General features: G+C 37.3%; 1 protein-coding gene across 3 annotated transcripts in view; it reads right to left on the bottom strand.

The window, feature by feature from the left end:
* Positions 1 to 15503, bottom strand: part of ZNF521 (zinc finger protein 521) — a 293530-nt gene that overhangs the window by 24522 nt on the left and 253505 nt on the right. For all 3 annotated transcript variants that reach the window (XM_037982429.2, XM_007974407.3, XM_037982428.2), the window contains 2 exons: positions 5130 to 5261; positions 2631 to 2746 (listed from right to left, as the gene is read on the bottom strand). In XM_037982429.2, coding sequence (XP_037838357.1) covers positions 2631 to 2746; positions 5130 to 5261 — 248 coding nt within the window. The remainder of the gene's footprint in view (positions 1 to 2630; positions 2747 to 5129; positions 5262 to 15503) is intronic.

Raw genomic sequence — 15503 nt, 5'->3', positions numbered from 1 at the left:
TGAAACTACAGCCACTGATATTATTGAGGATTTCAGAAAATAGACCCACATAGAGATTCCGATAACTATGAATTATAGCTTTGTGAAATATTGACTGTGTAGTCAATATCTCATCTCAGATTCATAATCATTATCACATACCATAAATGCTGTTCTTATCTAGGGAATGATTCACATATTAAACCTGAGTATTTGCATCAAGAGCAAATATATATAATTTCGAGTTGTGGGATTGGAAATATAAGGCTCACAGTTTTGGATTACAGAGTAAGTCTCTGGCCCAGATCACAATTTGAATGAGTGAGTCAGAAATGTTTTGGCAGATGTTTGACTAAAAAGGTCACAAATACTCAAAAAGAGTTGTGTGTTCTGCACTAAAATTTCTATGCCAGTGGTTCTCAAAGGGTGGTCCAGGGACTTCTGTGGTCTCCTAAACACTTTCGAGAGGTCTGTAAGGTCAAACTATTTTCACAATAATATTAGATGTTATTTGCCCTTTACACTCTCATTATCTCAAGAGGGTACAGTGAAGTTTTCTAGAGGCTGCCTAACATGTGATGACATCATCTCTCTGACAGCTAATAGAATGTGTGCTTGTATTCCTGTATTTAATAGATTTCTCCATTTTGATTTTTAATATGGAAAATGATAGTAATTCACATAAACCAAAGCTTTTTGTGGTCCTCAATAATTTCTAAGAATGTAAAGGCATCCTGAGATCAAGCAGTTTGTGACTGGTCTATGCTAATTGTAGAAAAGAGTGACTACTATATGTTCCACATAGAATAAAACCCAAAAAATACATCATCATAAAGGAAACCTGGAATCTTGAAGGATGTGATTAATTGCTTCATTTTGTCTGCTCTACAATGGGGCAGAGGCCACCGCTACCATAGTGTTGAGTTCTTTTAACGAAAGACATTGAAGGTACTGCCAGGTGAGAATCTACTCATATAGTACAAAAGTGGAAGTTTGTTGCAAACATTTTTGTTTTCAAGAACACTAGATAGGAATCAGTCTCTACAGAAACTCTACAGCTTTGATTTTAAATGATTACTTAATTCTGCCTCACAGTTTACATACTAATTCACAGTATTACTAAGTATTTTGGCCATATCCTTTATAGATTCACAAAACCAAAATGACTTATGCTTTCATACTTATGCAATAAAAATGTAGTATTTTTTTAAACAGAAATTTAGATTATTTTAATAAGATGTATTTTTAAACAATAGTCTAACTTGGCCTATCTTCTATATTCAATTCAGGAACAGATGTGACAGAATAGCATTTTTAGACGTGATACAAGGTAAGACAGAAACTTTAATTTGGATCTACTGACACATTATGTCAACTAAATGGGCTCACCCATTCTTCCTTATATTTTGTATTTCATCTCCTTACTATTTGTTCACTTTTAGAATGATAACTGAGAAGATAAACTGCACATTCCTTATTTTGACACATAACTCACAGAAATCTCGTTTCATCAGAGCCCAAGGAAGCACAAAGTTGCCCCAGGACCCACTGTGGGATGGAAGACTGAGGAATGGGTGGGCTCCAAGTCCCTCAGTCTTGCCTCTCCCAGGTCAACCAGATCAGCTCTTTATTTGGTTCAGGGATTCAACGTGAAAATTAACTGCAACCCTCATCTTAGGCTAAATACCTGTGTTGTTAATAGTAATACTGTTAATAACAGAATAATTTTCAGTTCGACTCTATTCTCCTCCATGGGAACCAACAAGATCGAACAAAAAGCATGTTACTTTCAGATCATTTCATCAGAAAAATAAGGATAAGACATTATACCCATTTTCAAGGTGAAGTAATATTAAAAATAAGTTATTTTTCTTTTATAATAAGTGATATTTCTGGAATAGAATCTAGGTCTCTGACTCATTTTTTTAAAACTACCAGTCTATAGCTAAGAATAATAAGAAAAACCAAACCTTCCTGTGTTTATATCTTATATCCGTACCCATCATTTCATTTTCACTGTATAACAGCCTGTAAGCGTGATGTTTATTTCTTCATATCTGAGGTTCAGAGGACTTACAGACCAAGAGTCACACATTAATCAAGTGGACCACTCAAGGCTAGATTCAATGTCTTTGGGTGCAAAATTTTCAACTATAAGGCTTTGCTTAAGTAATACTTATTCTATTCCATTAAATGGAAGATATACATACTGGACAAGAGTAGATTTCTTTCTTTTCTTCCTCTCTCCCTTCCAATTTTAAGCCCCTCAGGACAACAATAACCTGGACATCCACCCAGCTTGGAGCCCAGTGGGAACAGAACATGAATAAAACAGGATTTGGGAGAATGAGTCATGACAAGCGAGGTGAATGATCCCACAGTCCAATAAATCTGACCCCTAAGTCTATCACACTGGGTCAGAAGGTCCAATTATAGGTCTGTTCTAGTTCTTTTTATGATTGACAGCAGCCAGAGGCAAAATTACTTTGGTGTCTATTAATCCAGGCTCTAATTTTCCCTTTGCCCCAATACACACAAAGCATCATGGTGGCCCAGGGTGAGTGATACTGTGAATCCAGATTTAAAATGCCCCTGTTTCCTATAAGAATAGCAACTGAGTTCAATCCCAGTCCTCTTCATGAGGACATTACCTGCAGCTCTGTTTGGAAGAAAAACTTCTGTGGACATTGTGTACAGTCATAGATCTTGTCTTCTTGTCCATGGGCAGAGAAAATATGCTGCTGCAACTTGTTTGCTTGAACAAATACTGAAATGATAAAAGAACGGTGAACTTGGGTTATTTTGTTTCCGAAATGCCCTCAGTCGATGACTCCGCGTGAACACAGCAGGCTGGACCGCACGCCTCCCAGGTGTGACTTACTGCTGGAGACCTGGGGAGAGCTGAGTCACATTTGCTCATGGTTGGGTCTCTGGCTTTTGTTAAGATGCACTCTACAGAGCACCTAATTCAACCCAAACAGCTCCAAAGTAAAGGTTTATGGAGGCCCTGCTCCCTATAAATCTTTAAAAAATAAAGCCGAAAACTGTCAAATGCATAGCTCTGTCTCAACAGAAATGACTCCTATTTCTCAGCAACCCACAGGTTAAGAAATCATAGATGCCAAAACCCTGTTTATTGTGTTTGCCTAAAGTTATAGCTAGCAAACACTTCTCTATTTAAATGTGTTAATGCTAAAAATCATATCCCACAGCTACTCTGGGGCACTGTCTATAAATGTGAAACAGAATGGCAGGTAAATTCTCTTTGGATACTTTAAGATCAACTCAGCCTACACACTGAATGCAAGGGTTTCAATAATATAAACATGTTCAATTTTAATGACTACAAAACAAGGCCCTAAGACTGTGTAACAGTTTACCTAGGAGACATACTATTAATAATTAAATTGTATATGCCAGAGGCAGTGTTTGGGTTGGCAGAACTGACTTCTGATGGATGCCTGGTGCACTGTGACCTAAAAAAGTTTGCATCTACAATATTAATCTGTATAGGCAGGGAAAGGATTTATTAAAGATGTTGGCATTTGACTTTGACTCTACTCTAATCATTAAAATTATTCTAATTGCCAGCCAACCTAAAATATTAGAATATTGTTCTTGTGAGTCATACATTTTAATCACATTTCTCATTACCTTAAAAAAACTGCTCAGATTTCCTTTCCCACCTAACACACTTTATATTGGAAGGGTTTTAAAAAAATTGTTATTTCTAAATTACTTCAAGATACACTAAAACAATTCAGGTCTGTCTGCAGAGAAAATGCAGACTGTGTACAATTACTGCATTTTTGTCTCTTTATCCATATCAACAAGAAGAAATGAGGTTTTTACACAGATTTGCAGCTAATCTGCATATAACTCAATACATTTTATGAGGCTTCTGGCTACCACATGAAAGACCTATTTTATTAGGGGTCTTAGTTGTGAGGTGACCTATGACCCAGTCCTCCTTTATGAAGACTTACAAGCTTTTATAAAGAACCCAGACTCTTGACTCATTGTATCTTAAGAGATATACTACTGATGGTAAACCATAGCAGTATATATTTTTAAGTATAAACCTGGAAGAATAAAAAGAGTTCCAAAAGAAGGATCAAGAGTGGCTGATGGAATTATTGAATGAAGGAGTCAAACAGGCAACTGTTGAAGGCAGAGTCATCAACGTATCAGGTAGTAATTGTGCTAACTGTGCAATGAACATGGCCCCTCTCCTTTTATTTTATCACATAACAGAAATCTATAGGCTGAGTTCAGTGAAGGTAAATAATCAATGCTTGGAATTTTGCTCTGCAAACAAAGAAGTCAATTTTGAGAGAAGGATATATTCCCCCTCCTCCAACAAATAAAAAGGCAACATAGCTTGAGGGGCTTAACCACTGAGTCCAAAACACATGCAAAATAATCACAGACGATTTTCTAAAATAATTTTGTCATTGTTAGGGGAATACCAGAAATGTGTGTGATCATATTTCAACCCCCAAGGGCTTCAAAGGAAAGTTTCAGATTTACTTTTTTTTTTTTTCTGCTAAAAACTGTAATGCTATCATATTTGTTAAAAAGTTTCTTCTTGAAAGTGTAAATGGAGATCAACTTCTACTCTAAAAGTCTAATTTCATAGGCAACAAATGCCTCATCTAATCTGTTTTCTATGTCAGAGAATTTGGGGTGAGTTTTAACAGTATCTTTTTATTTCTGGTGGAGAATGTTATGAAATTCTCCATGTTTAAGTAGCAGACATGTGCTGACAACAAGGCTGCACTTTTAGCTGAACATCTTGTGATTAAAAAGCAGCTCTGTGCAGGGAGCCTTACCCTTGGTAACCTTTAACATCGAGAGAAAAAAAAAAGTGAACACAACATGTATGTAGTTTTCCAAATGGAAAAGTGCAAACTTCTGAGAGAACTTGAAATGCCATTTGTTCATCCTGACAGTTAACCTTCCTGCTCATGTGAGCCTTTAAGTAGGCTGCAATCAATAATGCTAATAAAGCAGAAATCAAACATCTTCCCCCCAAAGTGAACTGAAGTCATGTCTGTAAAAGGCCATAGCAGTGGGAAGTAACGCTTTGGTAGGAAAGACATGATGTGGCCATCAGCCTCTCCTGTGTCTTCCTGAAATAATCTTCCCACCTGTAAAGCAGACTGGACACTTGAAGGTGCCTCCCATCCCTTCGAAGCTGTGCTCTATCAGGTGGCACTGGAGTTTGGCAGGAGAGTCAAAGGTCTGGCTGCAGAGTTTGCATTCATGGTTCAGTCCTTCGTCTGTCAAGGAAAACACATGAACAGAAATGGTGAAAACCTGTCATATCTTTAATATACTAGAGAGTTATCTTTAATTGCATATATTAAACTATTTCCATCACCTAATATACATATGTAGTAGCACATATGGTTTCTGGTTATTTCATATTATTCATGAGTTTATATCAATGTAAAACAGTTCTGGAATTTAAAATCCAAAGATAATCGGGAGTCAGATTTTATCTTAGGGCTAATGCATTTTATTAAACTTTTAAAATATAATTGGTATGTCAATAATGAGGCATTTCCTTTTCTCTAATTACCATGATATTCTGGGCTCTGTATTTCCAAAGTCCTAAAATAAAAGAGTGTGGACAGCTTCTTCCTCAGTGATGCTCCTCTGACTTATCTTGAAGGTCCTGGAAGTGTCTATTTCTAACCATAGGTCTTCAGTGGTATTCAGTGGATCAAACTATCTTTTTCTATTTCCAAGAATTTCTGGCAATTTTGAAGTATCATCAATAGGGCAGTCTTTTACAAATGCCCTTTTCTCTGCTTCACACCTCTAGTCTCCCATAGTCTTCCTAGTTCATCTCTCCCTTACCTCTGTAAGACAGTTTCAATTTTACCCCCAGAACCAGACTCTGCCTCTGTTTCTCCAAAGCACTTTTGTGACCTCCAGGCTCACTTGACTAGCCCTGAATTTTTCTTGGATATCTTAAGAACGAGAGAGCAGAAAAATATTTTGATGTCATAACATTGCTATATAAAGTGGAGAGTTTTGTTACACATAGACACTGTTATTTTAAACATTGATGGATTTTAAACATTTAAAGTTAAAATTTAAAATTTAAGGATTTAAAATGTAAGGATTACCCTAACTTATTTCACTGTGCAATTGTAAGATATAGAAAACTAGGGGCACTAGAGCTAGCAGCCTAGCTCACACTGACTTAGTGTTTGCTGTGTTTCAGAACGGCTCAGAGACACGAATTCATTTAATTGCCCTTAAACCCTATGAGAAAAGCTACTATTAGTCTCATTTCACAGATGAGAAAAATGAGGCACAGAGAGTTTAAGTAACTTTGCTCTGAGTCCACAAGGACTCATAATTGGAAGAGCCAGAACTTGAACGCAGGCAGTCTAGATTCAAACCTGGGCACTCTGGCCTCACGGACCATATCTTAATAGATATGGTGGGGCACACATCCACTACTTCCAAGACTACTTATTAAACGGTAGAGGCTGCACTTTAACCTGGCTTGTTATCACATTATACTTTTATATTCTCCTATTAGCGATGATTAAAAAACACTACTAAGATATTCTAGGTCTAGGGAATGAAAGACATCGTCACATTATAAGGGTAACAAGTCTACACTGCAGTTATTTGCTTTCATTCAAAGACAATATGCATGTGTAAGTCCTTCGCCAGCTGATATTACTGGCAATACCACATCCCAATTACAAAGTGAGGTATTATCAGCTAACTAGGAGTAAAATCACTCTATTTGTATTCCTAATCTTTCTTCGCATACAAGTATGAGTCTTTAGAAGCAGAGGATTGGAATTTGTAAAAAGAGAAGCAAAGCACTAATTAAGCCACCCAGTACTGTCTACATTTCACAAGAGATAAAAACCTACTCTGTATCTGGGTGGCACAGTAAATTCCTTGATTATAATTATGTAAGAGGGAGTTTAATTGTGCATACTGACATGACAAGGGGTTATACAAAAAGCTTTAGGGATTATATAAGATCAAGGGTTTTTTCATCTGTTTCTTTCTTTTTTTTAAATCCCGAAGTCACCAAAAAATTTCCAGATTTTAGACATTAAGAAATAGAAAAAACACTATTTATTGTAAGAAATTGGATTGGCAAGTTAATCTTCAGAAATACTTGCTAACTTTAAAAGTTCTCTATTTCCTTAATGCTACATACCTTTATTTTGGATAGTAAGAAGGTTACTAAGGGTTTTCATCTCCTTTTAAAATTATGTGGGTTTTGCACAAGAACCAAGAGATGGTCTATGGATATAAGCTGATATACACTTGTTCCAGAATTTTAAAACTTGCAATAGGTGTGATGTAACATAACAGATCTGGCAGGTTTTCCTGGGGATAACGATTGACTGTCACGTGAGCATAAAGTGAATTGTGCACATTAGGATGCTCTGTAATGTAATATTATCTTTCTTGACTATGAGTATTTTGTTTGGAAAAATAAGAGAAGGAAAAATAAGACAGACATATGTACATGAGTGCAAGGAAAATGTACTCATTCATTTTTATGTATTTCTTACCCACAGAAAGGAGAAGTTGCATCCCAAAATGTTAAATAACCCAAATTTGGTCAAGGGAATTCACAAAAAGGTGATATGCAGGCATAAAGGTATTTATGCATTATTAGTGCATACTTATTTTCTACATATTCTGTCTTTTATTTGTGAAAGCACTAAGTGACAGCAACGATAACAATCACATCTAGCATTTTCAGAACTCTTTTTACAGCTTAAAAGTCCATTGTAATGGTAAAAAAAAAAAAAATGTTGGAAGTTCTACCTGCCTTTTATTTTTAAGTTACACCGTGAGGTCTTTCCCAATAAACTGATATCCTGGTTATTTCCATAGGAGAGAAAATACATATGAATTGTTACACAGCATATTATAAGATGAGCAAAAGCCAATACGCTCTTAGGTAGACGTTGAGAGTCCTCCCTTTTCTCTCACCTTTGTTCATTTCCCTACTCCCACCATCTTCACATTTGCTTATTACCTCAAGTTCAAATGTATAATGAGAAAGAGAGATAGTAACACAAAACATTCTAACAACTTGTTAATATAATTCATTTTGTATTTTTTTAAATTGAGGGCAGCACAGGTAGTAACAGAAAACAAACCTTATTTATAATAAGAATTCCAAAAGTTTGTCCTTATTCAGAGTCCTTAACTGTTCTCTTCTAATTCCATAATTACCTTTGTATGGCTGAGAGCTATGTCTGACTTTTCAAAGAATTTCTGAAAACCCTTAGAATTGGGGGAGATCTGGCTGAGTTAAACCCCATTTCTTTTCAAAACTGAGCTTCTCTCCTTTCTTCCCCCATCTGGTATAAGGTGGTAAAGAACGGTAAATGTAACTGCTGTTTTATTTTAAAGCCAGTGTTCTTGATGTGATACTATCAGCACCTCTACTCAGGATGCTGCCCACAAAGCATAACCTGAATTGTGCCTTTCCCCCTCCTCTTCCTAAAGGTGCCAAAAAGCTTAAAAAATTCAATCAAAATAACCATTTCTGCTCTCTGGAAAGGTAGCAGCTGACAGTAATTGGATAATACAGTCTGACTCATTTATTAAAAAGAGATTCAGAGTCAATTGATTTAATAACCATTACAATATTCCATTAAGGATATAATAGGCTAGTACAGCCCTATTTTTTAATTAAGAATTACAGATGGGATCTTCGAACGAAACTTCTAGATTTTTCTTCTCCTTTTTGCTTATCTATATTCTCCAGATTTTCTACAATGAGCACAATTTGCCTTGTAGGTTACTTTGAAATTAAAAGACAGAGGAAAAAACCTACCCTTTCTATACCCTATTAATGAAGATTGATTACAACACTGAAATTTTGCTAGCTAAAAAGTTAGATAGGAAATGAGTAATATTATGAAGTATAGAAAAACTCCAGTTTTACCCAATTAAACTTAAAAGTTTTCTAGCCCAATATGTGCAAAAACAAAAGTTAGCAAGAGGAAAGGGAGAAAGAAGTATCAGAATGCAATTTAGCTATATGAGCAAACATGGAGCTTTCTGTTTGAGCCTGTATCTTTCCAGAACACACGGAATGCCCCTCTCTGCTGTATACTGAGGGAGGTGTATGTGCCCAGCAATGGGGGTACAATGTCAGAGTGGGGCCTTTACCATTGAGAACATGCTGGAAGCCAGCAACTTCCTGTCTTGGTCACCCACTGGAAGGCATGACCAAAGCTACTCTAAGCATAATTGAGAAATCATTTCACATGTATAGAAATTTCAGCTAAAATAATTATTTCCATTTGTTAATCTTCATTTAACTGTGAACATAAATGTAAACAGGAATCAAGTCTACATAAAAGAGACTGATGCTAATGTAAATATTTACTCCAATATTAAATGTTTCAAAGGAAAGCGTCTGCATACATAATTGGACTACAACCTCCCCGACTTAGTAGGAAACGTGATAATCACTTACAAAATTTTGTGCTTTAAGAAAACCATCTGCTTGTCTAAAGCCAGTTCAAAGACGAATGACAACTTCTATGCCTCCAATTTATACAACTTGGACCTACGTAACTATTTATTAGCCTATTTTATAACAGAAGAAATATTAGTTACCATTTGGATGCTCAAGCACAGGTTTAAATTGTGAGCTCCAAGGTGGCAATTGTTAGTTTAACACAAGACACTGACATTTCAATATAAGCTTTAAACAAGAGAAACCCTTTAAGCAGCCTCCAGACTGTGTGTCCCATGTTTATACTCCTTTTCCTTCAATAAAAACAAAAATCTAGAGTGGCTACAAGCAAATGTTCAGTGGCTGACTTACATACAGCTGTTATCCCAGGAATCACTGGGGGCCCCCTTATATCGTCTGATCAACACTACAGCCATTACTGAGGGCCAATTTGTAACAGTTTATAAGTAGAACTCCTTCTCCCTTTTACCCTCGAGACTGGCCAGAAGGGTCCTCCAGCCTCTTCTACTGAATAAATCTATAGGCTAAAGTCCACAGATATAAACCCCTCCTGCTATATCATCATGTGGCCAGGGCCATACTTAAAAGCTCTGATCTGAGTGGGAGTAAACTCTGCCCTCAGAATCCAAACAGAGGAATCAAATGCCCTACAGTTGTAACTTATCCAGTTCGAATGTGTGTTACCACTATATCCTCACATATATTTTTAAATCCAAGAAAACTATGCCCTAACCCAATTCCCAACCCCCGATCCTTTACTTTGCTTCTCCTCTTCCCTGAGTTAATTTCCAAGCACACATTTATAAGCTAGGGGTCCGAGGAGTAACAAAGAAAAGCCATACGTGACAAAACTCACCCCTCGGCTACATTGGCTCGCCCTAGAAACCAGGAGTAGAAAAATAGGCAGACTGCAGTGTAATTTGCCATGCACACAGCCATCACATTCTTTCTAGGGCCATAGCACTCGGCCACGATAATTTGTTGTATTATATACAGCACATATTTCACGACTGTAACATAAACACACTGAGGTGCTAATTTGGCAATAGAGACTATGACTTAGGCTTCAAAGTCTGCCAGTAGATTAGTCATTAAGCCCCCAAAGTAAGGCAGAATTTCAGAGTATTGAATATTGTGTGAACCTTTCTTCTCATACCAGTTACAAAGTTCTGCCCTTATTTTTTTTTGAACAGGTTGCCATGAAAATGAATGCCTGAAGACCGACGCTAGCACCTTCTAGGAGTTTTGTCACTGGCAATATGGGAGTGTCTGGCACTGTCAGTGTTTCTATGCCACATGAGAGAGGAACAGGAGACACAGGCATGAGACTCTTACAATAAGAGGAAAAGGACACTGGGGCATGAGGAAATGAGCTCCAGGTTCCTGGACCCTGACTGCGTGCACAAAGTGCCTAGCCCTTAGGTATCTCAAGAAGGGCCGCAGGATACACCTCCTGTGTGCCTCAGTCAGAATCTCACTTCCGGGAGATCTACAGGTGCAAGCTTACCTTAACTCAGTTACTGGCTGTTTTTAGCCAATGGTCTAAAGGTTACAATGCTTTTGGACTTTATAAGCAAAGCCACTGATATTGCCACTGTTATTTCCTGCCTTGAACTTCTCATTATCAGCAGGGCTGGAGCAGGAAATGATTCAACTGGGGTAGGCTGCATGGTACCCAGCAGATTTTAAAGAGCCCAGGGGCTGCCTAGAGCCCCATAAACACCAGCAGCTTGGAAACTAGCAGGAGGTCCAGGTGGGTAGGGAGAGGAGAGGCAGACAGTGGGAGTTCAGATGCTCTGAGATGCAATATCGTCCAATTCCTTGGCTATTATTACAGGTTGTGTGAAGTACTTATTAGAATATTCTCACGTAGGAGAAAACATTGGAATGTTGTTCAAACAACAAACAGTAAAACAAACAGCCCACCAAAAAGGTAGCTTTCCTTCAACTGTGGGGACTCAGCAGTGGTATTTTGGCACAAGTAGGGCATGGGGATAAGCACACAGACTACAATGCCTTTCAAACCTGGCCAGTACATTAGCTCCTCTAGTTCTTTCTTTCTTCTTCACATTCTGAATCTAAACATGGACCCCACAGCTGAAGTCTCAGAGAAAACATGGTGCCTACAGATAGCTTTAAAGGCAAAACTTTGCCCTCAAGTTTTTTTTTTTTTAATTAAAACAAACAAACAAACAGCAAACACCAGTTTTGGAAGGGCACTGATAAACTCACTTTGATTTATCCTCTCCCAATCCCAAGAAAAAAATTGTTAACCAAGAAAAGAAGAAAGTAGTGGATGTTTCTTAGCAAATATTCTGGAAAAGGCAAGGGCAGGGATAAGGACGGGGTGAGGACTGAGACCAACTAAGTCTGAAGTATGTCCTCCAGGTTTGATTAGATATTAGAGTTGCTTTTAAACAACTTGGATGTTGTGTAAAGCTCTGACTTCAGTATATGCCACTGTGTTCCACTGAAAAGGATCCAGTTTACTTGAACAGTCAATTTTCCCCCTCATTTATACCCACTTGAATATAGGAGAGTACATTTTTTTCTTTCAAAAAATTTTTGCCACCTAATCTTTAGTGCCGTTCTGTTATCTGACTTGAAAGAAAGTTTGTGAGCACGCAAATACAAGTATAAAACATTTGTTTCCATTTACATAACAGACTAGACGAATGGAATGATTGAAGACAGCGGTGTTTCCAATTCAGCAATGCGTTTCAGTTTTTGCCTTGCCTACAAAGAGTGGTGGGTGGCAACCCAGACCATCTCAATGCCGTGAGAGTGCTGAGAACTAAGTCTGGGGTTTTCACCTATTCTTGCTACAGTGCAAGTTCCAGGAGGGCAAGGGTATTTGTCTGTTTTGCTCATTGATGCACACGAAGTACCTAGAATAGTACATGCACGGCTCATAGCTGGAACTCAATAAATATTTATTGAATTCATGGGAAATAACTACTTAGCAAATCCTAGACTTAATTTCATCAGAATAAAATGCCAAGAATGATGGTAAAAGAGTATCTATTGTTTGTCAGTTGAGTTTCAAAATTTTGCTCCATTCCCTTGTGCATTAAGCTCCGTGCATATAACACAGTGGACCAGCAAAATCTACCTTACAGTGCTCGGCTTCATTTTTCCCAAAATAAGATGAAAATATTCTGGCAAATAAAGCATTAGCAAAGTAGCTGTCTCATTTGCCAACTTATCCCTGGCAAGAAACTGATGAGTCAAAACTGATCCCTTATTTCCAGAAGAAAAATATTATGATGTATCTTGTATCTGAAATACCAAAAAGTACCATATCAAAGAAGGGATAATTGCCTTTTATTTGTCCCAAGTCATAGAGAAGGTTCTATACCACACATCCATGATCCATAAACAATTTTTGTTAATTGTCTGGATTCTCATGTTACAAAGCTCCATTCTTTTAACTAATTAGTTAAATCAGATGCATGTACTTATTATACTCTTTGTTTAAAATGTCTCTTGTTTGATATCAAATGCCTTCTATTAATGCCCTTACATCTGGGACTTCCGGCAGTAGTGGAAATACAGGTATATTTACCTTTGAGTATGGTACAAAACCCCCACAAATTGGTAAGATCGAAAGAGGATAGTTCATGCAGCATAAACTAAATGTAACCTGCTTTAAAGTTTAATCTATTGGGAAAACATCTTTGAGAACTGAGACAGTGCAAGAGTCAATATTAATTCCACACAGCGAGGGGCCCGCAACACGAGCCATGTGCTGGACACGGCACTCATCAGGCATGTTTTCCTGTTGCTGTGCTGAGTTTATGGCAAGGGTCAGGACCTTTTCTTTCTTTCTTTCTGTTTTTTTTTTTTTTTTTTTAATCTTCTTCTTCTTGGCATAAAGCCACTAGTTATCTGAAGGAGAAAGTCTCCAAACACTGAAAAGCTGTTTATCCTTGCTAGAAAGCACGGCTTGCTACTGCTGATGATTTTTTAAACAACAAAAACAAATCAAACAAACACAAGAAACTGAGTGAGGTTCAACAGCTTCTGCGAATGTTATGGACCTTGACAACCATGGGTTTTAAGCGCTCACAGATTTAGATGAGAAACTAAGTCTAGTGTTTTCAAAGCTAATTACTTTTCTAAGAAACTGTATTATTGATTAGTTATTACAAAGATGACATCTTCTCTCCTTCTGATTCTGTTTATTAATAGAATCAGAGTTCACCACAAAAGCACAAGTCATATCTGCAATGGCACATGGGGGTGTTAAGGGGGGCAAAATCTCTCTGATTTCCAACGGGCTCGATCCTGCTCCTTTTCACTTTGTGGCAATGGTAGGAAAACCATTAAGCAGCAAGGCAAAAATCACAATACTGCATGCTATTTGCAAATGAGTCACATTTTTATTGTTCTATTGGTGTGACCTTAGAAACTTGGCCTTGAAGAATTAAAAAAAAAAAAAAAAGGTAATGGCACAATAAACGCAATAAGATTTCTAAAAACAGTTTATTGGAAATGTGCTGTGAAACTTGAATTCTTCTAATCAAACGATGCCACCCCTTAGAGAAATTTGCCTGTGCATTATTAAAGTGATATACTGCAGTACTAGTTAGAGCTCCATAACCTTTAAATTGCCTGATTGTAATTAAGGCCACTAGTTTTATTTAGGAAGGTTCAAGGAGGCTCAATTTAAGTTGGCTTAACTAGTGTGAATTTAATGTCATGCTGCCAGAAGGCAGAGGAGCATTCGGTGGCACATGCAGCTGTGGGGTCATGTATTCTAAATTAAACCCAGATTTTAAAGAAACTACAGATATCAGTAAATAGCTGGATGTGTGTAAACAGACGCCCACATGTCTGCATGTGTACATCATTCATTCTTTCATTCAGTCATTCAGTATGCTGGCAGTTTTCCAATTTAGGAATCTAAATACAGTGGATCCTGGAACAACATCGTTAGAACTGCGTGGGTCCACTTATCTGCAGATTTTCTTCAACCAAATGTGGACTGAAAATATAGTACTCACGGGATGTGAAACCTGCATATAGGGGTTCCACATATACTGCAGGACTTGTCCATGCAGGGATGTGGGTATACATGCGGGTCCTAGAATCAAGCCCCTGCGTATCCCAACAGACAGCTATATAGTTGATCATTTATAGAATGAGGAGAAGGGGTTTGCAGATTTTTTTAAGAGCATGATGACCCCTTTCGCAGAAAGGCATGGCTTAAAGAAATGTCCAATCAGCCTTAATGATTTAAAATGAAACATGCATGTAACAAAGTTGTAAAGGCAGGAATCTTATTATACAGAAATTCTAGGAAGGAAAATTTATAGTCAGGAATATGAGAAGAAAATAAAAGGTATTCTTTGGACAGGCCACCGAATGGATGCTGAGAACAATATATAAACTTCACTGAAAGGGCAGCAAATCAAGGACTGAAACAAAAGATGAAAGAAAATGTAGGTACTCAAAGCACAGACTAGCAAAGGGAAGCAGCAGAGAGAAAACACTTACAGATTTGACCCATGTTCAAAATTTTACTGGATGTGAACTCAACAACATTCATCTCTGGATAGAATGCTGGCAATTTTCTGTAGCTCCAACAGCAATAATGATAAATGAATTTCTTTACAGCCAAGTGGCTCAAGCAGCCAACTACGTTACCACTATATAATTAATAACAATAAGCAATTAAAGAGAACAGCAGGTTACAACTATAAGGTGTCAAAATATATTAGCAAAGGAAAATACAGCAACAACACACTTAAAAGAAAAATAAATGTATGGCACATGAATCCATGTACAGTGTCTTCTTCCAGACCATATTTTGGATAAAGCTTTTATGTTTGAAGAAAAATAGACGATGGCCTAAAACTACTATAAAGCAATTAATATCCCTCCAAAAACAAATAACACTCTCAATGCTTAGAGAAATCTGAAATGTGATACGGGACACACGACTGGGAAGGCACACAAGAATTGGCTGGCTACTATTTGGCTTTTTTTTTTTTTTAAATTAAAAGACAATTTTTTAAATTAAAAGATA

The sequence above is a fragment of the Chlorocebus sabaeus genome, chromosome 18, assembly GCF_047675955.1.
Source record: "Chlorocebus sabaeus isolate Y175 chromosome 18, mChlSab1.0.hap1, whole genome shotgun sequence".
In the NCBI taxonomy this organism is placed as follows: Eukaryota; Metazoa; Chordata; class Mammalia; order Primates; family Cercopithecidae; genus Chlorocebus; species Chlorocebus sabaeus.
Note: the sequence above shows the minus strand (reverse complement) of the source record. Positions and strands in the feature narration are given on the sequence as shown.